This window comes from Tenrec ecaudatus, chromosome 5 (genome assembly GCF_050624435.1).
Source record: "Tenrec ecaudatus isolate mTenEca1 chromosome 5, mTenEca1.hap1, whole genome shotgun sequence".
Lineage (NCBI taxonomy): Eukaryota > Metazoa > Chordata > Mammalia > Afrosoricida > Tenrecidae > Tenrec > Tenrec ecaudatus.
Genome location: NC_134534.1, coordinates 80,373,031 through 80,398,947, shown reverse-complemented (window position 1 = coordinate 80,398,947; position 25,917 = coordinate 80,373,031). Strand labels below are relative to the sequence as shown.

The following is a 25,917-nucleotide window of genomic DNA, read 5'->3' as shown; positions in this document are numbered from 1 at the left end:
TATATTTTCCAACTAGATGGAAATTTTCTTGATGTTTACAACAATTCTAGGCTACCTTGATTCATGATTAAATAGAAAATTACAAAGGGATTTTTATCAAGACAAGTACCAAATATAATTGAGGTTGGGCGAAGGAGGGAGGTGATTTGAACAGAGCATGTGCCGAGTCCACAACCACATCTTGGGACTACATTTCTACAACTGCTAAGCAGTTGGAAGTTCCCCTAAATTGGCAAGGTTTTCTTCCTCCAAGGAGTCTCTATGAGTCTTACAATACCCTACATCATCAGGAAGCAAATATTTCTCTCAGTAAAACAAGAAGTTTAATCCCGGTACCATTATGGTCCCTAAACAGTTCCAAACCACCAGCCACTCCCTAGGACAATGGCAAGGTTTTCTACTCTCAAAAAGAATTACAATATAAGAAACCCACAGGAGCAATTAGACCTTGTCCTCGGGGTTCACTAAGAGCAAGTATTAATTAGTGGCAATGAATGGGGTTTGGTTTGGTTTAGAAGGTTTCTACATATAATTGACATTTTCAGATATTTAAGAAATTGAACATTTTTTTATCCCCCAAGTTAGAGTAATTCACATAAACTTATTTCATAGGCTCTTGGGTACAAAGCAGTGAGCTAACTAAATAGACATATCTTCAATAATCTAACCAATATTCCACTTTGGAAGACTGGCAACAAATGGAGAAAAACAAAATATTTGTTATACTAAACTTAATACCTAATTACTGAGGGGGAAATAATTTAGAGGAGGTAGGATAAGAAATATTAAGAAGGCAATGACAAGGTTTGTAGATAAGACTAGAAAACATGGCCTCATTGAGGGCACTTAAAGGCAATGGAAAGGTTAACACAAGAAATAAGAGGGCAAGGGGAGAACAGGAACAGAATAGTTACTTAAGAGAAGGAGACGTCTGATGTGCGTAGCCCCAAGCCCATTACCTGAGCTCAGTTCCAAGCAAGATTGGGGATCCCTGGATTGGAAACTTGGAGAGGCAGATTCATAGTTGTGCTTTAAAGGGTTTTCTCTATGGAGATTAGCTTAGAAAGGGAGCCCACCCCCAGCCCCCCGCCCCGAGGCAAGGAGGCCTATGAGAATGCAATTGCAAAAACCTAGCCATGAAATGATGGAAGATTGAAACAGAAGTGCAGCAAAAGATATTTTGAAAAGGGCATTCACTAAGGAAGAGGGATGGTTTTCTTGCTCTGTACTAGTAGAACATCTCCAAACCGAACCAAATTGCCTGCCATTGAATCAAGGCTGACTCATAGCGACCCCCTGTGAAACCCTGTTTACCAGCGGAGAGTAGAAAGTCCTATCCTTCTCCCATGGAGCTGCTGCTGGTTTCGAACTACTGACCATTTGGATTGTAGCAAAATGAATGACCACTAGGCTATTTTGTTTTCCTCATTCTGCAAATAGTACAGAACAAGGAAGCCACTCTATTAGTGTATGCACAAATTGCAATAAAGTCAAATATCTCTTTCTTATGATCTAAACAGATTCTTCAGTCAAAGTTTCTATGATATAAGTTAATAGATCTACAACCTATATTTCAATTACTTAACAAACAAAAAGAAATAAGCCCACAATATTTGTTTTTGTATTGGTAAATCAACTTCTCAGGGCTGAAGTTTTAACCAAATACACGATTTGGATATCTATCTATCTATCTATCTATCTATCTATCTATCTATCTATCTATCTATCATCTATCCACCATCTATTTAATATTTCTATCTTCTGTCTGTCTATCATTTCTCCATCTATCTTACTGTATCATGGATCCCTGGTAGCAGGATCTAGTCAGTAGTCAGCATTAGACTGCTAACTGAGATTACAACCGAGTAAGGGTGGGGCCACCAGGTGCTCTGGACAAACACAGAGGCAGGATGAGATTCTTTGTCTGTTTTATTAACAGATCTGGAAGGTCAGTGAGATAATTCTGCTTTCTCTTGTCTTGTTGGGACTTTTGTATGCCTTTGGGTGTTACTACATTTGCCTGGTTACATTCACTTTTAGCATATAATAGTTTTCCCCTCTAGCAGTGGATCAACTTTCACAGAGCCACAGGCTATACATCCTGAATCATGGCTCCCCCAACCCTTCAGACAATATTAATGTTCTCAAAAGAAACATTTTTCTGAGGGTACCCTTTTTAATGCACGAGCTTCATGTACCCTTATGTGTTTTTGTTCTGACCCTGCCCTCCCACCCCGGGCACACACAACTGTGGTAGTTACATAATCTGTTGTTAATTTGCGATTTATGAGTGAGTGAAAGAGTGGAGTTTAGCCTGTCAACTGGGTGGCAGCTTGATGACCTCATATGGAGGCACACATGGAGATAAATAGCTCAATGGAGGCAGGACACAGGCTCACTCCCTGGGAGACTTTGTAGCTGACGAGACACATGGAGCTATGCTAGAGCCCTGAGCTAGAGGAGCCACATGGAGACCCCTGCCAGAGCTGAGATGCTTACACTGCCACTGGATCCCCATGACTTCCCAGCCATTGACTTGTGATCTTCCTACATTTGGTGTCATTGCATGTGTTTCGTGAGTCTGAAGAGATATTGGGTTGTTTGGTATTGGATTTATGGGCTAATACCAGATTTATGGATTTGATCTGGCCTGGACTGTGTGGTGTTTTCTTAATGTACAATTACTCTTTATATGAACTCTTTGTTATACACATATGAGTGTCTATGAATAGGTTTCTCTAGTCCACCCAGGCTAACACAATAGCTAATTCCCTTATCCTAAATTGGAGTTTGAGAATGTAACCATGAAGATTTACAGCACTCGCTCTCTCAATGGAGACACTTGGAGCATATTCCAGGGAGGAAAACAGGAGAGACTTTCTTCATTTGCAGTGAACTAAAGCCTAAAATGTGACAAATTAAGCAAGAGATCCCTCTTTCAAGGTCAGTGTTTCATATCCACATGGAAAATTGAGAGAGAAAGGTAAAGCTATATGATCCTTTAAAGATTTAACACCATGGAAACCCTATATGGGGGCCCTATATGTCTGAATCAACTTGTTGGCAGCAGGTCAATGGGGGGGGGGGTAGAAGAATAATTAATAATGTCAGTAATTTGTGTACATCTTTTCTCCTGTCAATAATCTGTATATGTCTAATAATACATTTTAAGCATTATTCCTGAGGCTGATGTTGGAATCAACAATGCATATTTTAGTATTTTACAATACTATTTAAAACTAATATATAAGAATTAAACATCAAGATTCATATAACTTAAAATTTAATTTCTATGTTGTCATACTTTATCTTCTATATAATTTCGCAGAACAGCAGAAAGTATACAAAATATTTAAGAAATCTATATGAAAATAAAATATTCATATGTAGGGAATCAAATTATTTATCATTGAAAGATTTTTAATAATAACATAACTGCTTATTCTGTATAATCCAATGACTAAACACTATTGTGGAAGTAAGAACATCATAAAAATAAAGCAACTGTTTCTTTCAGAGTTCCGTCACTGAGAAATATTTTGTAATAGAGAATATATCGTTCGTTTGTCATCATGTGGTGGGTATGCTTTGCTGTGACTCTGAAAGCTGTCAGTGGAATTTCACATACCAGCTGAGTCACACAAGGTGAGCAGTTTTCAGCCGAACTTCCAGACTAAAGAGATCCCTCGAAGAATAAATAGGCTGTCCACATCTGAGGAATTAACCATGGAAAATGTTATGAAGAGCAGTGAAATATGTCAGATGGTGAAAGCCTCATGAATAATAGAGAACATTACCATAAAGTGAGCCTTTCAGATGGAAAGACTATCAAAATATGTCTACTTCTAAAAGTAGAGTTGATAATAATGGCATGAGTGGAATAAAGTTTCCAGACATTAATTTTCAGATCGGGCACAATCAAAATGAGAAAGAAATTTTTAATGGCATTTTGTTTTTCTGTGTATGATGTTCATGATGTCATCTCACGGCTCACAGGTCTTCTGTCATTAGTGTTCAATCAGTCAAATTTATTCTTGAGCTAGTCTCCAAATTCAGGTGGGTTATATTCCATTTAGGTTCTTCTGGACTTGTTTTCATTTTCCTCAACTTCAACTTGACTTTATATATATATATGAGCAATTGATTATTTCACAGTCAGCCTCTGGCCTCATTGTGGCTGCTGATATTGCTTCTTCTCACAGATGTACTCAGTTTGATTCCTGTGTATTCACTGTGTCAGCATCATTTGTGATAAACTAGTTCGTTGGTCCTACAAAATTCTATCATACGATCTCCAGACTTCATTGCTATCACCAAGCCCATATTTTCCAAATCCTGTCCCTTCCTCTTTTTTTCAAATTTTTTCCATCATCAATAATTATCAAATGCCCGTTTGCTCCCAACGTCAAACCAGCCCATTCAGCTCTGATATATAAGCCAATATCTTTAAAGTTCAACAATTTCAATCTTCTAAAAAACAAAATAAATGACCGCTCCTTGGAGACATGAAACCCAGTACGTTGAACCAGCACATGAAAGCTAGGCATCAGGAAAATAAGATTGATATAAATTAAAGAAGCAGCTTATGACACAGACTCTTGAATCAGAGATAGAATGCACCTACTCCCTGGACATAACAGCAGGTTTTCCTATGGTGGCATTTAACAGCAAGGAGAAACTGCTGTGCTTATTAATGGAGAAGCCTGACATTAACATTCCCATGGACACTGCTGTCTCACTCTGTGAAATTCACCCTAGGTCTTTACAGAAGCCTCTGCCCTGGAGTACTGAAACTTCAAAAGCTGTGGGCACTACAAACCAAAAACGTACTTAATTAATGAAAACTCTATTCCTGTTTACTTGAGCCCTATTTGAGGTTTTCCTGTGGATTCCTGACATACCTGTTAATTTAAGACTTTTTTTTTCTGAAGGGTCCTGTAGTTTACAATGTTTGAAAAAAGCCGATCACATTCCCCAGGACTTCTCATCAACTATCTGATTCAGAACTAATTAAATGTAGGAAGCTGCTCATAATTTGCTAGCCTGCAAAAGGACAATTTAATTCCCTTAACACGCTTCCTCTGCATTTAGAAAATTAAGTCATGAAACTTTGTGGGCTACCATTGATAGTGATTTCAGATAAATTTATCTACCGTATATACTCTTGTATAAGCCTAGTTTCTCAGCACAAAAAAAATGTGCTGAAAAACTGGGGTTCAGCTTATACACGGGTCAGTGGTACCCCAGTGAGGCCAGCATCCTCTGAAGCTGGAGCTCTGCATTGGGATATGGATGATGATGAGGAATCCACTTTTGAAGGATTTTAACTCTTTACAGTTTAGCTTGGTTGCTGATGGAGCTCAGGGAATAGTACTCTTACGTTATCATTGTTGATACCTCATTGTTTTTGTTGAACCTATTTTCCGCTTACTGGGCTGGTTTACTAATGTTAAATGACTGGGCCTTTTATTTATGTTTTTATTTAAAATAAATATTTAAATACATTACCCCACTGATGTCTCATTTTTTAGTAATTTTATTTTCATTTGTTTTGATTATTGAAACTCACCAATAGCTTCTGCATTTGCCACCCTAGACTTATACTCGAGTCAATCAGTTTTTCTGGTTTCCCAGGTAATAATTAGGTACCTCGGCTTATACTCGGGTCGGCTAATATTCGAGTATATATGGTAATTCTTTACCAGGAATACCCCAATATCCTCTTTAAAAAGAATCTAAAGCGAGATTAGACTCAGTTTTCTAGGACTTCCTTTCTAAAGGGTCAATTGTTCTCTGAACTAGTTCTTGTAACACCCCTATAGACCCTGTAAAGAAACCTAATAACCAGGGCTGGCGATTTGTTCAGGTTTTAAGAGCTCTTAGCCATGTTATTATGCAAAGATTCCCAGTAATCCCAAATCCGCATTTATTACTAAATTCTAAAACTCTCCCATATTCTACACATGTCACCTCAGATTTTACACATTTTATTTTAATCATATTTATAGCACCTCTTTTTTGGTATCACTGTCCATCAGGCGAGCCAATATTTGCTTGTCTTCACCTAGGAAAATCTGTAGTCTCTCAGTTGTATCTGTCACATTACTCATGTTGATTTGCAATTCATTCATGCTGATTTACAGGACTACCAATATGGAAATAAATGTGAATTACTACCATATTTTGATTGACTTATGCATATGTGCAAACTCATAGCAAGGCTACATTGGTGACAGTATCATCTTATTAAAATATTTAGATGTCAGAAGTCACATATTTTCTAGAGAAAAAGTTAGCTCAGCCTTCTGATAAACAATTATGTCATTTGGTTTTGAAGAAGATGTTTCTAGATCCTAAGTAGGAAGAAGTTACTTTCGCTCTGCCTATCTCCTTCATTAAGAAGCAATTATATATATGTCTGGGGTTTTGTGGCTATGGTAGAACATCCTCATTTTTCCTTGCGAGTTCAACTTCTAGAAAAATATCAGAAAACCTCTGAACCAGATTCTTTCAAAATTATACTGGAGGATCAAGAAGTTGTTATAAATACAAAAGAAATCCTAACACATCAGCATTAGGCTTTCCTAACTCTAAACTTGAGTTTTTCCCCCTGCCTATTTGTAAATTACACCTTTCAAAACACTTTAAATAGTTAAACTCAGGTGTAGGGGAATCCTAGATTAGCAAATTGTGACAATATGAATCGACCTTGTAGCTAAATGGTTTTCTCCTGTCTCAGGGCTGCTGTAACTGCAGTCAAATTAGTCAAAAACACCATAAAAATAATGCTGTTCTAAAAATATTATTATTATTATCTTTCCTGTGTAGCATCTATTATCCTTAACTCTGTTTTTACCCAATATGTCTTCTCCAGTTGTTATTGACCTATGACGCATTCCCCCTGCCAGTACCTAAAGTAGAACATATTCTGTAGGCTTGCTTATACCTGCCATTCTTCTTCAGAAATTGATAAGAATTACCTAACGCACAATTCCATACATTTAACTGAACTGCTTTGAACATCTTTGAAAAGATGTAGGAGAAACTCTTTTGGCTAATCCTGATTTGATTCTATCCACTGGGTTCTTCTATGACAGACCTGATTCTTCAAGTACTCACCATCGGGCTGTGGAGGTCATCATTGCCACGACCGAGGTGCTGCAAAGCCAGGATCTTCCTAGAGTTGCTTCAGTCAAGACCTGAATTGACTTCCTTTACCAGAGGTTGGAATTTTTCTAAAAGTAGGTCCATGAATGCTTAAAATGTTTCTAATGTGTCTTTCTGGATAGTTGTGCTTTTAGACTATTATGGAAACAGAATTTCTAACCTCTGCTGGAACTCCTAAAGAAAATAGAACTTAGTAGAGAACCTATTCAATACTTTATTACTCCCTCCTGAAATTGCTGGGATAAAAATAGAGGCTCCCCAGCCTTAGATCGCACAGTTCAAAGGACATAACCTTGTTGATAAAGCAGCCAAACAAGCTTGCTCGCTCTGTATTTTAGCACTACTGCATATTGGAAAAGGCAACACTTAATGTCATAAAAAAGAGATTTCCCTAATTTTTTAACAAAAATAGTTTAGAAAAGGTAATAAAACCCTCAACATTTAAGTAAGATTATAAAAATAGAGAAGTAGAAGAGAGTAGATGGTTGTAAGTTCCATCATTAAATTATGGTTATTAAATTCAATCAGAAGGTTGTCTTCTCGAAGTAATTTCATAATCCCATGCTACACATTCTCCATGAGAGATTCGTTTTAGTGTATCTTAAACCTAAAGAACTGAAGGAAAAAATGTATTTTCCAAGTTGCAATATTGAAAGATTCTATGGAGAAAATATTGAATGAAGCAGGAAGCATTCAAAGAAGATGGAAATAATACAGAGTCACTGTACTCAGAAGAAGCAGTAAATATTCAGTCATTTCAAGAGGCAGCATATGATAAAAAAAATTTTCAATGGTACTGATTAAAGAAGTCCAAGATGCACTGAAAACATTAGACAAAAACAAGATTCCAGGAATTGATGGACTAGTAATTGAAAATGTTTCAACAAGCTAAGGAAGCACTAGAAACACTTTTCTATGCCCCCAAAATTGGAAGACAGCTCTCAGGCCAGCTCACTGAAAGAGATCTATCACATTACAAAGAAAGGTGACCCAACAGATTGTGCAAATTATTGAACAATATTGTTACCAGAAGGGGCTCAGAGTTTTAAGCCTCTCTGCCTTTCAGTTCTTGTCCTGCTCACAAGAAAGTTTTCAGGTATGGAATAACATTCAGACCAGCATCAGAGAAAAAATTTGAGCAGAAAAAGTCCATTTATTGAAGGAGATACTTTGGAAAGGAAGTCCAAAGGCCCAGCTTACCTAGTCTAAAAGCCCAAGCAAAATGTAGGGCCAAACTTTGTATTCTGCTAATAATGGACCTCCAACCGTAGGTTGGCTTTTTGGCTGGCTTTTGTCTGGTCCTGTAGAGTATTCATCCTCGTCTCTGGCATGTTCATCCTGCATGCCATACTTCATGCTAGCCTTTGTCTCACATCCAGAAGCCAAGAGTCCATTCAGTCATTGTGGTTGGTAGTATGAGTATCTTGTCTTTCTCCATTCATAAGGAAATGTGCCTTCCTTTTCCTTCATCTTCCTTTGTGTGGACAGGTATGAGCAGGAATTTGTCTCCACATCTCCGTTGTGCTGGACAGGTATGCATGAGGAAACAAGTCTCCATCCCCTTTCTGCCAGATCCATGCCATCGCGATCTCTTCTTTTCCCGGGACCAGTCTCTATCTACCTAACACTGTCATTGATATCACAAGCAAGTAAAATGTTGCTGAAGATCATTCAACAATGATTGCAGCAATAGATTGACATGGAACTGCTAGATCCAGTCCAGATTTAGAACAGGATGTGAAACAAGGGATAACACTGCTGACATCAGATGGATCTTGGCTGAACGCAGAAGATAACAGAAAGAGGTTTACTTGTGTTTTATGGGCCCTAGAGAGGCATTGGTCCATGGGGATCATAACAAACTTTGATAACCTCCAGAATAATGGGAATTCATGTGGCCCCCACACATGAATCAAGAGGCAGTTGAACAAACAGAACAAGGGAATGCTGTATGGGCCAATACCAAGAAAAGAGTGCATCAGGGCTGTATTGCCTCACCATAGCTATTCAATCAGTAAGCTGAACAAATAATCAGAGAGGATGAATTTTGAAAAGAAGAATGGTTGGGGTCAGAGTGTGGCAACCCATCGGTTTCAACTGGAGGACATACTAGAGGTCAACAAACAGACCTTGAACTATTTACAGGTTTTCTTTTAAAAAAAATTTATTTTTGGTAATTATTTTCTTGTTGTTGTCATTGTGTTCTCCTTTCTCACTTTGTCTTTCTGTGTCTTGTTTCTTTGTGCATATTATTATCTTTGCAGGTCTAGAGATAAGATAGGCCAGATGAACAGTATGGGGGACATGGGAGAGGGGAAGGTGGGGGAAAGGAGGTGGTGTTGACCAACCCAGGGACAAGGGAACAACAGGTGTTCCAAAATTAGTGTCAAGGAGGGTGTGAGAGGCCTGGTAGGGATCCATCAAGTGCAATGTAACTGAGAGAAATTCCTGAACCCCAAATATAGATTGAGCATGACAGTGAGATAAGAGGAAAGTAAAAGGAAATAGAGAAAGGAACTAGGAGACAACGGGCATTTATAGAGGTCTAAATACAGGCATGTTCATATGTAAATATATTTACATATGATGATGGGGAAATAGATCTATGTGCATAGATTTCTAAGTTTAGAATTAAGGCAGCAGATGGACATTGGGCCTCCACTCAAGTACTTTCTCAATGCAAGAACACTTTGTTATATTAAATTGGCATTTCATGATGTACACCTTCCCAACACAATCAATGAAGACAAATGCGTGCATAAGCAAATGTGGTGAAGAAAGCTTATGGTGCCAGGCTATCAAAAGATATAATGTCTGGGGTCTTAAAGGCAAAAAATCAGCCATCTAGCTCATAAGCAACAAAGCCCACATGGAAGAAGCCTGTGTGACCACGAGGTGTTGAAGGAATCAGTTATCAGACATCAAAGAACAAAAGATCATATCATTATGAATGAGGGGGAATGCAGATTGGGGATCCAAAGTCCATCTGTAGGACATCCCCTTACAGAAGGGTCCCTGGGAGGAGATGAACCAGTCAGGGTGCAGTGTAGCAACAATTAAACATACAACTGTCCTCTAATTCTTAAATGCTTTCCCCCCTTGCTGCCCCTTCCACTATCATGATCCCAATTCTACCTTACAAATCCGGCTAGACCAGAGGATGTACACTAGTACAGATAGGAACTGGGAACACAGGGAATCCAGGACAGGTGATCCCTTCAGGACCAGTGGTGAAAATAATGATACTGGAGGGTGGAGGGAAGGGGGGGTAGAAAGGGGGAACTGATTATAAGGATATTCATATAACCTCCACTCTAGGGGATAGACAACAGAAAAGTGGGTGAAGTGAGGGAGACATTGGACAGTGTAAGATCTGGATAAATCGTAATAATTTATAAATTATCAAGGGTTCATGAGGGAGGGCTTGGCAAGGAGGGAGGGGAAAATGAGGAGCTGATACCAAGAGCTTAAGTGGGAGCAAATATTTTGAGAATGATGAGGACAACAAATGTACAATGAATATATGTATGGATTGTGATAAAAGTTGTATGAGCCCCCAATAATTTTTTTTAAAAAGAAGAAGAATGGAAACTATCCCAAAGGCATGATTAGCAGAAGACCAGGGTGCAGAAGTGGGACAGGTACATTATATTAAAAGCAATTACAATATTTTTCAGCACCTTCCAATCAAGACAGTCAAGGCAAGTCTGATAGAGCATGGCTTATGACTAGGGGGCCCTCAGCAATCTCATCAAAGACACACCCAAGCCAGCACCTATGGAAGACTGCCCCTTCTTGGGCCAACTAGAGAGGGATGGAGGTAATCTACTTTCTCATGCATTCTGAACAAGAGTAAGACTGTTCTCATGCCTAGTTGTTCGTCAGAAAGGATTCTGTGGACGTTTAATCCACATGGGGACTCTTCAAATGAATTTTGGGATTTCACCATTGTCCACATCCTTCTTCAAGTGAGGTGCTCAGAATTTAAGTGAATACAGTGATTATAAGCCAAAATGGATGCTATTTGAGACAAACAGCTGCTTCAAGACCTTGAACCAGCCTGAAAAATATATGTCTTTACTTCTATTTTTACTTTATCTCTGATAGTGTTTTCTTCAATTGGCAAGATACTTGTGGCAACTAATTTAAAAAGTTTAATTCTTGTGTATGTGGTACTCTCCCAAACGCAAGTCAGTCTGACTTTCCCTGGTACATCTGCTAGAGTTGCTCTTGATCTATGAATATATGAACAATGAAGAAAGCGTTCATTATTATAGGAAATCACTACCATTGGATTTCCCTCTCTTCCTGATAAATAGCTTCTTGTAGGGTCTGAATGAAACCCAGACCATAAACATCTAATCTTAACACAACTCTTACTTTCCTGAGTAAATGAAAGGGTCTTCGAAAAACCCAGGCTAGTGGTATTAGGATTGTAGGCCTAGGCCCTCTCAATAACTGTGGGGAGGATTCACCTTGTTAACTCCCCAAACAGGGATACCAAGTCAGGTTTTTTTCCCTTTGATGTTAAGGATCTAACCACATGCATATGAATAACCCAACCCCTGTGAAGTCCATGATCTTATATCATCTAATATCTGAATGTGCATCATCTGTTGTAAACTTAAAAGCTATTGATTGGTTTGTCATTGACTAGCTACAACAATGAAGCATCTGAAATTGTCCCTAAAATACATTTTGGCTATATAGAACTAACCTTTGGCCCTAGCTTTCACCAGGCTGGATTGGAAGATGCATTCTGACCCTCACTTGTCCTAAAGAATGTGTTTTAAATAAATTCAAAGTGCACTCATATTAAAGGTTCAATTATCCAATTAGTTTTGAGTCTCAGTTAGTAATTGATGTGTTCATTTAGCAGCAGTGTTTGAATTTTAAGTAGACCTTAAAGATTTTATGGCATATGTAGAAGAATTAAATAAATATATGAAAGTTTCCTTAAATGCTAATATCCATTGACTTCAAGAGATCAATACTGAGATGTCTGTGATGAGGAAAGCAGTGTTTCAAAGTGGAACTGCCCTTGGCCCTCTCTTTGCAGTCCACGGAGGTAGCTACACGATAGTGAACTCAGAATGCTTTGGTGTATTCCTAGCAACAATACAAACATTATCCTCCCTACTAATCACATGCAACCCACAGCATCTCATCTTAATAATCTTGAAATTATGAGTGATTAGCAATTGGGTTGCCTCTTGGGAAGAATGGTGGGGAAACTGCTCGCCAAATTTTGAACCTTTATATCCCTAATTTCCTAGTGTCATAATTGCAAAGTGCTTGCACTTTATAAATAAAATGCAGTTTTCCAAGGTTTAATTCTTCAAATAACATTCTAGTAGTTTGTCTTCAGGAAGATGTGTTCACAATTAAACAAATGTGCTGCGTCCTCTGACTTTGACTCTGATTGATTCCTTATTAACCAATAGCCTATCTTTACATTTCAAAGAACTTTAGTCTGAAGTTGATCTGATTGATAATCAGTCCTTAACCCCCTTATAAGAAGGGCTTTTTTCTTGATATTCTTAGTTTACCACCTACTGAAAATGTTACAAACTGGATTAATCCTATGAATCACCATTCAATAAATTTTTAGAGATTTTTTTAAATCAAAAGTGGGGACTATTAAGAAGTTCAAAAGAACTAGGTGCTTGCCTTAAGAAGAGCTTCTACCAAATATGCAAGCTAAACTCCATTTAATTTTTGTTTGTTTGTTTTCTCTCTCTTGTTCTCTTTCTGTTTACTGATTAGACTGAGCTGACTTATAACAGTCACCTAGCCAGCATATCTCCCTATGAGTCAGCCTTCTCCCCTTCTCTCCCTTCCTATCACAGCATGCTTCCTGGAAGAGCATTCCCTAGGGCTAGCCCTTGAAATGTCCATAGATTAAGCTGTTAAAGGTCTCAAAGTTTACATTAGCAAAACCCAAACCCACTGCCACTGATGTTGACTTATAGAGACCGCATTGAGTACAAGAGAATGTTCTCTAGGGGTTTCCGGGCTCTGGAAATCTTTAAAGACTGAAAGAGTCTCATTTCACCCCCGGGGAGTCCCTTGTGGGTTCACACTCAAAGCCATTGCAGTCAGCAGCCCAATGTGACCCATGAGGACACCAGGGCTCCTTTCCAAAGCTTCCTGTCGCCGAGTTGATTTTCACTCGTACTGACTCTCTAGACCAGAACAGTCACACCCTTTTAGGTTTCCAATACGTTAAATAGTTAAGGATGCAGACAGCCTCGCTGTCTTGACCTGATGGTTAACAGCGCAGTACAAAGCCCACTACTTCTCTGGGCTTCTAGGCAAGATAATGCTTGGCAGATTGTCCTGTGTCGGTTGAAGCACATTTTTGAAAATGTCAAGCAATCATAATTGTGCGTGTGAGCTTGTACATTTCTGGGTCCTTTGTATTTAAACTGTGGTGTCACTGCAGCAGGAATTGGGTGATGCTCACTGTGTGCTGCTCCATTTACAATCATTTTGATCCTTCAATAAACTCTTTTGATTTTAACAGAAACTCCAGTTTGCTCTTTAACATCAGCAAGGAAATAGATGTTCTAAACAACACAATCAACCCTCAGGAACCAAGCGACCTTCATGGTAAACTCTCTGGGGCCACAGAAAAATCTGTCCTTTCTTTTCACCTGCAATGGAGCACTGGCCAAGACAGATGACAAGCTGAGACATAAAATAAACTGAAATGTGGAATTGCTTCTAGCATTTTATCACGAATCTCTGGGAGAGGAATACTATTGATACACATGTAAACTTCGATGGAGCTCTAGGTCATTATACTGAGTGAAAGAATAATTTCAAATAGCATACTCTAAGATTCTATTTACATAAAATTTGGGCAATAACCAACTTTACCAGACTGTTACCACAAGTTTCAGGCAGGGTATGGGGCTGACGACAGGCATGGCTATAAGTGAGTTATGGGATCATGGTTAGCATTTTGATTGGTGATGGGCGCCCAAACCAAAAGAGGCTTTACCGTTGCATTGAAATAAACAGACACCCCCACACAGGAGAAATGGGTTACGTCAATGTTCGAGTAGTGTTACAATATAGCGGTATGTGGACAACATTCTAGAAATTACAGTTCAATAGTTTCAGAAAAATCTAGTAAAAGGAAAATTTGGCAGATGAGTAATTAGAAGAAAACATCAACGAAAAATTGTGAAATACATAGTGCAGTTAATTTTTGAGCAGAGTTGCTGCTGTACTTATTTAAAAGAGCTAGTCAGTATCTGCACTGATCTCCTGTAGCTGCTGTAACACAAGTTTGCAACTAGGTGGCAGAGAAGAGAAAGCTGTTTTGTCACAACCCCGAAGGCCACCATTCTGAAATCAAGGTGTCAGCTGGGACTCCTTTGTGTTTATGAGAATATAACTCCATGATTCCATCTTCCCTCTATCTGCCTGTCTCTGGCTCTCCTCTTTCCTGTTAGGATCAAGGAGTGGATTAGAATTAATCCTGCTTTAGTAGGACCTCACACTAACTTAATTGATTATTTCATCTAAGATGCTACTCACATTCAGGTGTAAACGTAGTTGGGGTTAGGTCTTAAACATGTCTTTTAAAAAAACACTAGTTTCATGGAGTTCTATGGAAGTAACACCATGCAATTCAATAGCTCAATCATGTTCAGAGAAGTTGTGCAGCCATCACCAAAATTAACTTGGGAATATTTTCTTTCTTTTTGTACCCATTGGTATTAACTCCTCACTTCCCTCACTGAATCCACTTCCGAGTCCCTAGGTAATTATTATTTCAGTTACTGTCTTCATAAATCCACCCAGAAAAACCCATAAAAAACAAGGACAAAGAACATAAATAATAAAAGGACCCAGCAACAATGATTATATAAAACAGAGAAAGACTTCAATCAAAGAAAAAGCAGAGGCTATTCAAAATTTAGATTAAATTGAAAATGAGTCCCAAGGGAGCTCGAATTACAAGATGTAACACTGCAGTCTAAGCACCACTTCACCATGCTCTCTGGTAACAGGGCTGTTCACCTTGCTGACTGCAGGTGGCAGAGATTTCCTGCAGACTCAACACACAGAGGGACTGTGCAGGTGGACTTGGGGCTTCCATGGTCATCCATACCATTCCACAAACCAAGTGCTTAGAATTTAGATACTGGAACCATGCCTCCAGGTGTGGACCTTTGTGTTTGCAATGGGTTTGGGGTCCTCACTTGACCGTCACTCTGATATAAGAACAGTGAATTCTTGTGAGAAGGCCCTGCCCAGTGTTTGCCCTCATGAAGAAATCACTGAACATATGAATATCATAGCAAAGTGTGGTCAAGAAATCTGACTGTGCCTGGCTAAAAGGAAAAATAATGTCTGGGATCTTAAAGGCTTGCCCCAAGACATCTAATTGGGATGTCGGATAAGTCCACACAGGATTCTGTGTGAACTTTTCTTCCGGAGAGACACAATTTACCATATAACAGTTTCTTGACCCTCATTTCTCAGTGAATATAGCAAAATTGTGACCACTCACCTCGGTTTTATTCATGTTGCATTGTGTGCTGTGAAATACCTTTCAGCTTGTAGTGATCCTGTAAGTTAGAGTAGCATACCCCCGTAAGGTTTACTTGGCTGTATTCACTATAGGGGCATCTGACCAGGTGTTTCTTCTATGGACGGGTTGGTGGTTTTGAACCGCTGGCCTTTGGTTAGTAGCTGAGCATGTTCTTCCAGGGCGACTTTAAATATTAGTGGTTTCTACTAACAGAGTAAACCCACTGCCATGTGGTTGATTCTGGTGGATCAAACTGCTAGTTTTTCAGTTAGCGCATTAGCATTGAACCACGGTGCCAATCAAAAAGATTTCACTGCTTTGGAGATAATTTTGACTCAAAGCAAATGGGTAGACCGAGTGGAGCCATGTCACATGATTTGCAAGATTTTCACCCTTTGGGTAGCACAATGCTCTCGCTGTCTCCCATGAAGCAAGTGGTAGCTCCTTCTTAAGCATGTGCATGACAGTGTTACATAAAATTAATTAAAAATTTTGGTGTCCCTTATGTTACTACAGGGAACTTAAATCGCTATATTTCCCAAGGCTTTAGTAAAAATTTTTATATACCGGGGACATGTAAATGAATTTTCACCTGCCCTCTTCAAAAAATAAAACAAATAAAAAATAAACTCAAATAGAAAATATATACTTCAAAACTATCAGACATATCTTATTTTTTCACAAAGCATAAAAATAAGCTATGTAGCTATTTTCTAGTTCATTTTTTTGATGTTAAATAACAGCTAAGTTTCTCTTATCTTCCTTGAGTGGGCCAAGGAGTAACAGTCTTGAGTAGGTCCCCACTTTAAGCCCCTAGGCCTTGGATGTCGATAGTGCTTTATCCCTCAATGTTTATATTTAAATGAGAATTGAGCAAAGACTTTTGAATTTTCTACATGACAGATAAATAGCTAAAGCATGAATATTTCAGTGGAAAGTCAAGAATTGCCTATAACAGATATCCTCTACAAACATTCAAAATAATTGGACAAGTAGGATATGCACAGTACAAAGATAGACAAAGAAAATTCAAAGCCCTGACACATAACCACAAGTGTGGCAATGCCCTCAGCTATATCTAAGAGTCCTCCAATTCTAAAGTAAATGAAAAGGCACAGACTCTAAAATCAGATATTTAGTCTGAATTCTGATATTAGAAGGCACTTCAAACAGGATAGAGCAGCTGAAACTGTGATCATAACTGAAGAACAGATGTGTTGTTACCCCAGGGAAGCAGTAGGAGGGAAGCAGATATGAGCTAAGTATGTTAAAAAGACATTTTTAAATAAATCAATAAATATTAAATTTTAATCCAAGCCAAGCTGTATGTATCATATTTAGGCTATCAGAAAAATAATATCCTTCTAAAATTTTGTGATTAATATTGTTGAAAATTAGAAATTATCCTTATTAAAACACATTGACAAAAACTAAGAATATTAGTTAATACAATAGAGTAGACAAAGTTCAAATATTTTGTGAAAGAATGAAATTAACTGACGAAATGTAAGTATATTAAATGTAAAAAAATAAATAAATATAAAATTATGAATGTGCTTATAACATCATTTGTGGCACATATGACCAAGAGCACTGGTGCTAATCACAATGTCAGTGGTCCTAGCATCTATAGACTCACATGGTAAAGAATGCTTGATGATTTACTCCTGAAAAATCAGTCTTGAAAATCCCTATGTGGAGCATGGCTCTTGTTCTAAGACACATGGAGTTGCAAGGAGTCAAATAAAGGTCAACTATTTTATCTTGCTTTGTTATTAATCATGTGCAAATATCAATAGGGCAACATATGACAGTAATTTTTTGTGGAGGAATGTCAAAGCAAACACATGAAGAAAAATATAATTGCCTGAAAGATCAATGTAAGGAGTGAGTTTACTAAGATTATCAAGGGCATTGATGGTCTTCTCGACAGCATTTATTAAATAATATGTTCACATAAAGAAAAGTAAGTATTTTTTATGTTGGGTGACTGCTCCTCTCTGTTTTCCTACCAACAGGAATATAATTGCCTTCTCAGAGACAAAGGTGCCCATCTCCTCCCACCTTGACTTAAATTTCCAAAAAGGTTTCCATGCACTTATGTGTGTCTGTTGGGTTGGGGTAACCTGAGAATACTTTCGTATGGCAGCAACTGAATAACCTCCTGGGAGCATATACATGGTACTAGGTTCCTAATAGCTCACTTTTGACCTAGGTTTGACATAGCCCTTGGTAACTTAGTCCATGTACTACAGACTACTGGGATTCAGACTCTGTTCTTTGGAGGCAGACAGCATCCTTCATAGGTCATACTAGAAGGACTCAAGGTGGAAACCGCACTAAGTGAGCTGGGCTTTACCTCAAACTCACATGTATTCATCATACCTAAAGCTGAAACTCCCTAGTGTGAGAAGAAGCAAATCTCTACCAGCCCAAGGACAAAGAATTGACAGAGGTGGGCCTTCAGTTCAAATCTTTTACCTTAGGAGTGCCCAATGAATTGTGGCCCGGAACTACCATATACATAGTATTTTAATGTCCTCCTTGTTTCTTCATACCAAGTATTGATTCGGTATGTGTAGGTCTGTTGCTGTGAATGAATATGATTGAAATATTTCCCCTATAACCCACCCCTACTATTTGTATAATATTGTGTAATCACGTAAGTGTTTAATTTGTACATGTAACAATTCATCTGCTGGGGTTCTTGACTGGCCTATCCTCATATAATTTCTTTTTCAGCAATGTTTTCAATGCTATACCATTGGCTGAACTAATGAAACTATCAAAGTGTAGTAGCTATGCATTGGGCTGCTAATCACAAGATCAGCAGTTTGAAACTACTAGCAAGCTCCCCAGGGGAAGGATGAGGCTTTCTATCCCTGTGAAGATTTGCAAGTTCAGATACTTATAGGGGCAGTTCCACCATGCCCTAGGGTCTTTATGAGTCAACATTGACTTGATGTCACCAGAAGTGAGTCCCTCGGGCATGATTAAGAATGTTCTCTGACATATATTGATAATGATGTCTCCACGGCTGATCAGAGACATAATTAAACCATTGATGCATGAATGGATTTGGGGTTGGCACCTAATTCTAGGCCCAATATAAGAACAATTGGTTCTTAATGCACAGCCCTGGTTGATGCTGGACCTCAAGAAGAGATCACTGAAATATGGGTGCTATAGGAAAGTATGGTGATGAAAATAAAGGGTGCTCAACTATCAGAAAGAATTGAATTAAAAAAAAAGAAAAGGGTACCATCTAGGGTATTAAAGGCTTGGCTTGTTTTCAAACAAGCAACCGTGCATGTGAGTCCACATGGAAGAAACACAGCAGCCTGTGTGGTCCCATGATTGTAGATAATATCATCCAAATCTAAAGGAAGGAATTGTATCAGAGCTTAAATTGTGAACTCCTGGTTTGCAGACAGCTGTGGCTAACAGTAGAAACCCAAATTCCATTTTCAGGGACCCCATCTGGATTAGGACTCCAGGGAATGCCCTCTGATCAAAGGTGAGGGATGCGAGCAGCCTTGCTATTGGACAGAAAACATTGTAAAGTCGGTTATGGCAGATATGGTTCAATCAGCATGTCATATCATGTCATCTGTTCTCCCTTTTAACCCAGGTGACTGTTATCAGTTAAGACAATGTCTTTCTGTATTTGAAACCCAGGATAGGTAAATCTATAGAGAGAGCAACTGGATTCAGGGTTCCTTGGGGCATGGAAGGAGATGTTGGAGAATGACTGGTAACTTATAACAATGAATAAAGAATGAAGAAAAATTTCAAAAGCGGATTGTGGTAATGATTGTACAACTTTTCTTGATGTGACTGAACTATTGAATTATATGTTATATGATTTATATGCTAATATAACTATTGGGGGACATAGAAAAGTATTATGTGCGTGGTTTCCTACGTGGGTCTGACACATAAGGAATTTTGTATGTAGAGTGATTTTGCATTGGCAATGGACTCAGATTACTGCGTCTGGCAGCTAATCTTGTCACAAACTATAACAATAATCATGTCTGAAATTCTACTCAGTCTCTTTTATAATCTACTCCACACTTGTTCTTTGTAATTTTGGGTCCTATGATTTACTTGCAGTATAATATGAAATGAAATGAGATAACACCCAAATAACTTAGCAAAGGTTTGTTGCAGGATTTTGTCATTATTCCAGTAACATATTTCCACAGAGAAATTGAACAATCAAATTACATTTGGGAAAGTACAACAGTTTGGAGATCTGTAAAGCAAGTGACAAAAATATATGCAAAGGAATTGAATACATTATGCCACGGAAGAAACGACTCAGAGGAAGAACAATGTCTTTGAATTTCAAGTGACAAGTAAGGTAAATTCCATCCGTGTCCTCCAGAGGACAACTGGTCCAATTATATGCATATTGTTAGAAGCAAGATTCTCTGTCATTCTATAAAACATTTCAACAATAAGCCGTCATGATTGTTGCTCTTGTTAGGTGTCATTGAGTCTCTTTTGACCCCTAACTACTTTATGCACAAGAGAAGGAAACAGTGCCTGGCCCTGCCTAATCCTGAAAATTCTTCCTTTGCTCCAGTCAATTGTTTCTGACAAAATGTCAATCCATCACCTTGAGGGCATTCTCTTTTCACTGCCCTGCTAATTTAATCAAACATGATGTTCTCCAGGGACTGGTCTCTCCTGACAACATGTCCAAACTCTGTAAGATGAAGTCTTACCATCCTTGCCTCTAAGGAGCACTCAGGCCTTACTTCTTCCAAGGCACCAAGGCAGATAGGTTTGACCTTTGAGCAGTCCATGGTACTTTCAATGTTTTTCATGAGCACTACAATTAAAATGCATTTGTCTTCTCTATTAAATTTCCAACTTTCACGTGCATATGAGATACTGGAGGAGACCATGCTTTGGGTCAGTCCTCAAAATAACATCTTTGCTTTTGCAGAAGATTTACCTAATGCAACCCATCCTTTGATATCATTCCTGCTGCTTCCATGAGCATTGATTGTGGATCAAAGCAAGACAAAATCCTTGACAATGTCATCCTTTCCCCATTTATTGGTCCATTTGTGAAGATGGTGGCCTTATTTTTTTAATCATTTTATTAGGGGCTCATATAACTCTTATCACAATCCATACATACATCAATCGTGTAAAGCACATTTGTACATTCATTGCCTTCATCGTTCTCAAAACATTTGCTCTCCACTTAAGTCCATGGCATCAGGTCCTCATTTTTCCCCTCCCTCCCTGCTTCCCATTCCCTCATGAACCCTTGATAATTTATAAATTATTATTTTGTCATCTCTTGCCCTGTCTGACATCTCCCTTCATCCACTTGTCTGTTGTCCATCCCCTAGGGAGGAGGGCACATGTAGATCCTTTTAATAGATTCCCCCTTTCCAACCCAATCTCCTTCTACATTCCCAGTATTGCTATTCACACAACTGGTCCTGAAGGGACCATTCACCCTGGATTCCCTGGGTTTCCAGTTCCTATCTGTACCAGTGTACATCCTCTGGTCTATCCAGACTTGCAAGGGAGAATTGGGATAATGATAGTGGGGGGTGGGGGCAGGAGGAGGAAACATTTAGGGACTAGAGGAAAGTTGTATTTTTCATCGTTGCTACATCGCACCCTGTCTGGCTCATCTTCTCCTCAAGACCCCTCTGCAAGGGGATCTCCAGTGGCCTACAAATGGGCTTTGGGTCTCCACCCCGCACTCTCCTCCTCATTCACTATGGTAAGATAATTTTGTCTGATGATGCCTGATACCTGATCCCTTCAACACCTCGTGATCGCACAGGCTGGTGTGCTTCTTCCATGTAGGCTTTGTTGCTTCTTAGCTAGATGGCTGCTTGTTTATCTTCAAGCCTTTAAGACCTCCGACGCTATATCTTTTGATAGTCGGGTGATGGTGGCCTTTTTTACATTAAATTGTAGTCCATACTGGAGACTGTAATCTTTGATCTTCATCAGCAAGTGCTTAAAGTCCTCCTAGCTTTCAGCAAGCAAATGTGCATCATGTACATATTGCAGGTTGTTACTAAGCCTTCTTCCAGTTCTGACGCCACATACGTCTTTACTATATCAGGCTGCTCCCCCTGTTATGTTCTCAGCACACAGATTGAATGAGTCAGGTGAGAAGATACAACCCTGACACACACATTTCCTGAGTTTAAACCATGCGGCATTCCCTTGTTCTATTCACACAACCTCCTCTGGATCCATGGGCAGCAGGTTCCAAGTAAGCACAATGAAGTGTCTTCTGAAAGTTAGCCACAGTTTGTTATGATCCACAAAGTCTAATGCCCTGGGATGTAAAACACAAGTAAACTTTCTGATATTATCTGCTCTCTGCCAAAGTCCACCTGACATCAGCAACAATATTCTCTGTTCCAAGTCCGCGTGTGGACCCAGCCTGAACTCTGTCAGCTCCTTGTGAATGCGTGGCTGCACTGTTGTGGAATCATCTTCAGTGAAATTCTACTTGCATGTGACATCAATGATCTTGTTCTATAATTTGAGTATTCTGTTGGGTTACTTTTCTTTGAAATGGGTACAAATATGGATTCCTTACAGTCTGTTGGCTAAGTCACAGTCTTTCCTGCTGTACATTAGTGTTTCCCCAAGTGCTTAATTTGCTTGTGGAAACATTTCAACTTAATCTGTTTTGTTTATATATAAAATTGACACTAAATTTAAATCAAACATTATATCATTTAAGCAGAACCTGCATTCAATACTCATTGACTATTTATAGTATTTTATTCTAAGCAGATAGTTACATTCATTTTAAATAGTCAACACAATTTAAAACATCTGTTTTCCATTTATTTCTCCATCTTACCTGCTGGTTTACAGGGAAATTTCTGTTGATTTTTTTAATCTGGAATGATAATAAAAAAATAAATCATTAAAAGAACAAAAATAATTATACAGAAGACAACAATGTTAAAGTATCACAAAATCATATATATCTGTTTGGCACTATCTTTTAGTGAGTTAATATTCAATATCTATAAATTTAACATTTAATAATCTACAATTATATTTTATAGTTATAATCTATACTGTTTCTACATATGTTTATATAAATCATGGATTATATTAATCTATAGAGTAATTCTTTCTGGATGTACAGAAATTATTAAATAACACATGTTTGTTAAAAATTTCCTGGATCAGTTTATGGAAATAAAAGTTTGTGCTACCGTTTAACAAGGGACTATCTATAATGAATATAGTGAGCAGATTTTCTATAGTTCTTTTTTTTTCTATTGCATTTTAAAATCATAGGGTATCCCACTTATATTATCATGCAAAGGATAAGGGAAAACAGAAAATTCAAATACTGAATGATAAACTATATGTGTTGAAATATTTTCAGTGTAATTCCAAGTAAAATAAAACTTTTACTTTAACCCAATTTAATGATTGTGTAAGGATTTCAAATGTCTTCAGAAAATACATTTTTTCTGTAGCATGTCATAGAAACAAATATTAAAAAATCAAATAAACATAAATATGTAGCCAGAAAACAATCACCCTAAAATACAAAAAAGTCTCTTCCTACCAGTGTTTTGGCTAATTAAAACAAATTATTTTTCATTTAGAATTTAGTGAAAGTTAAACATTTCTGGTTTTTGGTAGAATGATATTTCAAAATATATCATTTACACCAGACTAACTATTGATACATGACTAATTTTCACTCATAAATAAATGTTGTTGAATTATTTTATACCATATCATCTTCCTTTTTGTTTTCTTCTGTCGTATTAGGAAATGTGAAGTAACGCATCATTTAATAAAAGTGGATACAACTTTGGAGCTTTCTCAGATAACTCCTCCACAAGAACAGGTTTTTAAAATGACATTAAAATACTGTTTGTTAAGATATTCTCATCTAGAAATGTGAAATAAAACAACTTTTGGAATTGTGTACATGAATTGTACATGGTCAGGTATAAATCATGCCTTTTATATTGCTATTAATTCAAAATAGCCATTTTCCCTGATGAGGAATCATAAGGGAATCACTAAAATGACTCATTCCCGTAAGTTAACATTAGGTAAATATGACCACAGTGATTAAGGGTTGGGCTACACAGTCAATTGTTTGGCGAAAGGTTTGTGATAGATACATCTGCAACTAGACCCCCAATAGGAGAGCAGCAGCTGGAGCTGCTTATTGCTGTGTCAGGTGTCATGGAGTTGATCCCGACTCCTGAGGACTCTAGGTAAAACAGAATGAACCACTGCCTGGTCCTGCACAAGTCACACGATTGTGTTTGATCTCATTGCTGCAGCCACTGGAGCAACCCACTGTGAAGCCGGTTATGTTTATCCAAGCACACTGTTGAATTGTGCTCCTCGGTTTAAAGATCTAGAGACATAGGTTCATGGAACATCTCAGTTAATTGACATAAAACGCATTTAGTGCTTCCATTCTATCTCCTCATTTGTAGCAGAGTCTATCGTGTCTTAAAAGCTGGCAAGCAGTCTTCCAATACACAACAATTATCCTCTGGTCACCTGAAAACACAGGAAGAGGGAGAGCTGGAGATGGAGGAAACTAGTGAACGTGTGGTTAATTGCCCCGTGATCTCTTTGGTTATGAGATCAGAACTGGATCAGGCTATCATTATTGAACATTTTGATCAAACACTGTATAGAAAAATCCTGATCAAGAGGGGGGAAATGCAGAATGGAATTTCAAGTTCTCATGAAATATAGATTTTTTTTTGGATTTGCATGACCCACTGAAACCGTTGTCTTAAGATAATATTAAAAATTTAAGCTTAAATATACCCTGGATTCTTAAGTCTGCTTAACACCAAACAATAAAACACAGCATCATGGAGTAAATTCTGATTCATAGCATCCTTATATCAGTTTTGCTAGGCTGTAAATCTTTGTGGGGTCAAATTGCCTCGTCTACTGCCAATAAAACTGCTGGCAGGTTTGAACTGCCAACGTTATAGTTAGCAGTCTAATGTGTGCCCAACAGCAATCCAGAGCTGTTAAAAACCAAACAACAGTGTAGCATAAATTGTAGAAAAAATAAAAGTCAACTTTGAGCATTACCCTCTTTTAAAGACTATCTATAAATAAGCCCCAAGTAACAATAAGAGTGGGAAGATTAGATAGTAACCTAAGTGTGAAGTGAGTTTATAGTAAAGGGGAGGAAAATCTCACAAAAAGGATGGTGTAAATGGAAGAACAATTCAACGAATGTTTTCCTTGTCACTAGATTTTACCTATAGAAATGTTGAATCAGTACATGTCTTACTAAGTATATTTCAAAAACAACAACAGTAAAAACAAACAAAACAACATATGGACCGATAATCAAAATAAAACTTTGACAATTTAACAACAAAAAGACAAACAACATCAGAAAGTGGCCAGATGACAGAATTACTGTGTCATGTAGGAGAACATTTACATGAAAATATGCTCAATGTCATCATTAGCCATCCAACAATGTCAATGTCCTTGTCATTGAGTCAATTCCAACTCACAGCAACCCTGAAGAACAGAGTAGAACAGCCACTTTGGGTTTCGGAGGCTGTAACTCCTTATGGGAATACAAAGCCTCCTCTTTCTACTTCAGAGTGGCTACTAGTTTTGAACTGCGTCCCTTATGTTAGAAACCTAATGTATAATAGACCATATCCCCAAGGCTCCTGGGATACTACTCAGCAGGGAGGAAAGTTAAGTCTTGTTATGTGCTAAAATGAGTTTTGGTACTTAAAACCCTAAACTTATGGTCACTTGTCAGGTAGCAATAGTAAATTATTTTGCTGAAGGTCATCCAACAATGGTTATAGCAGTCCACTGACAGGGTTTGATTCTAAATGGGTTCCGGTCTAATTCAGAGACGACTGGGAACAAGGGTTACATTGCTGATGTTAGATGGATCTGGACTGAAAACAAACAATGCCCGGAAGATTTTACTTATGTTTTATTGACTATGCCAAGACATTTGACTGTGTGGACCATAATAAACTATGGTGAACAATGGAAATTCAAGAACACTTCATTTGGCTTCTGAGGAACTTGTCCATGGAACACGAGGTAGTTGTGTGAACAGAAGACAGGAATCCTGCATGGTTTAAATCGGGAAATGGCTGTCAGAGCTGCGTCTTTCATCAAATTCATTAAATGCTGAGAAAATAATCAGA

General features: G+C 38.1%; 1 protein-coding gene across 2 annotated transcripts in view; it reads right to left on the bottom strand.

Annotated features, from left to right (window-relative positions):
• SNTG1 (syntrophin gamma 1) overlaps positions 1–25,917 on the bottom strand; it is a 233,717-nt gene that overhangs the window by 72,683 nt on the left and 135,117 nt on the right. For both annotated transcript variants that reach the window (XM_075550673.1, XM_075550674.1), the window contains exon 11: positions 22,578–22,616. In XM_075550673.1, coding sequence (XP_075406788.1) covers positions 22,578–22,616 — 39 coding nt within the window. The remainder of the gene's footprint in view (positions 1–22,577; positions 22,617–25,917) is intronic.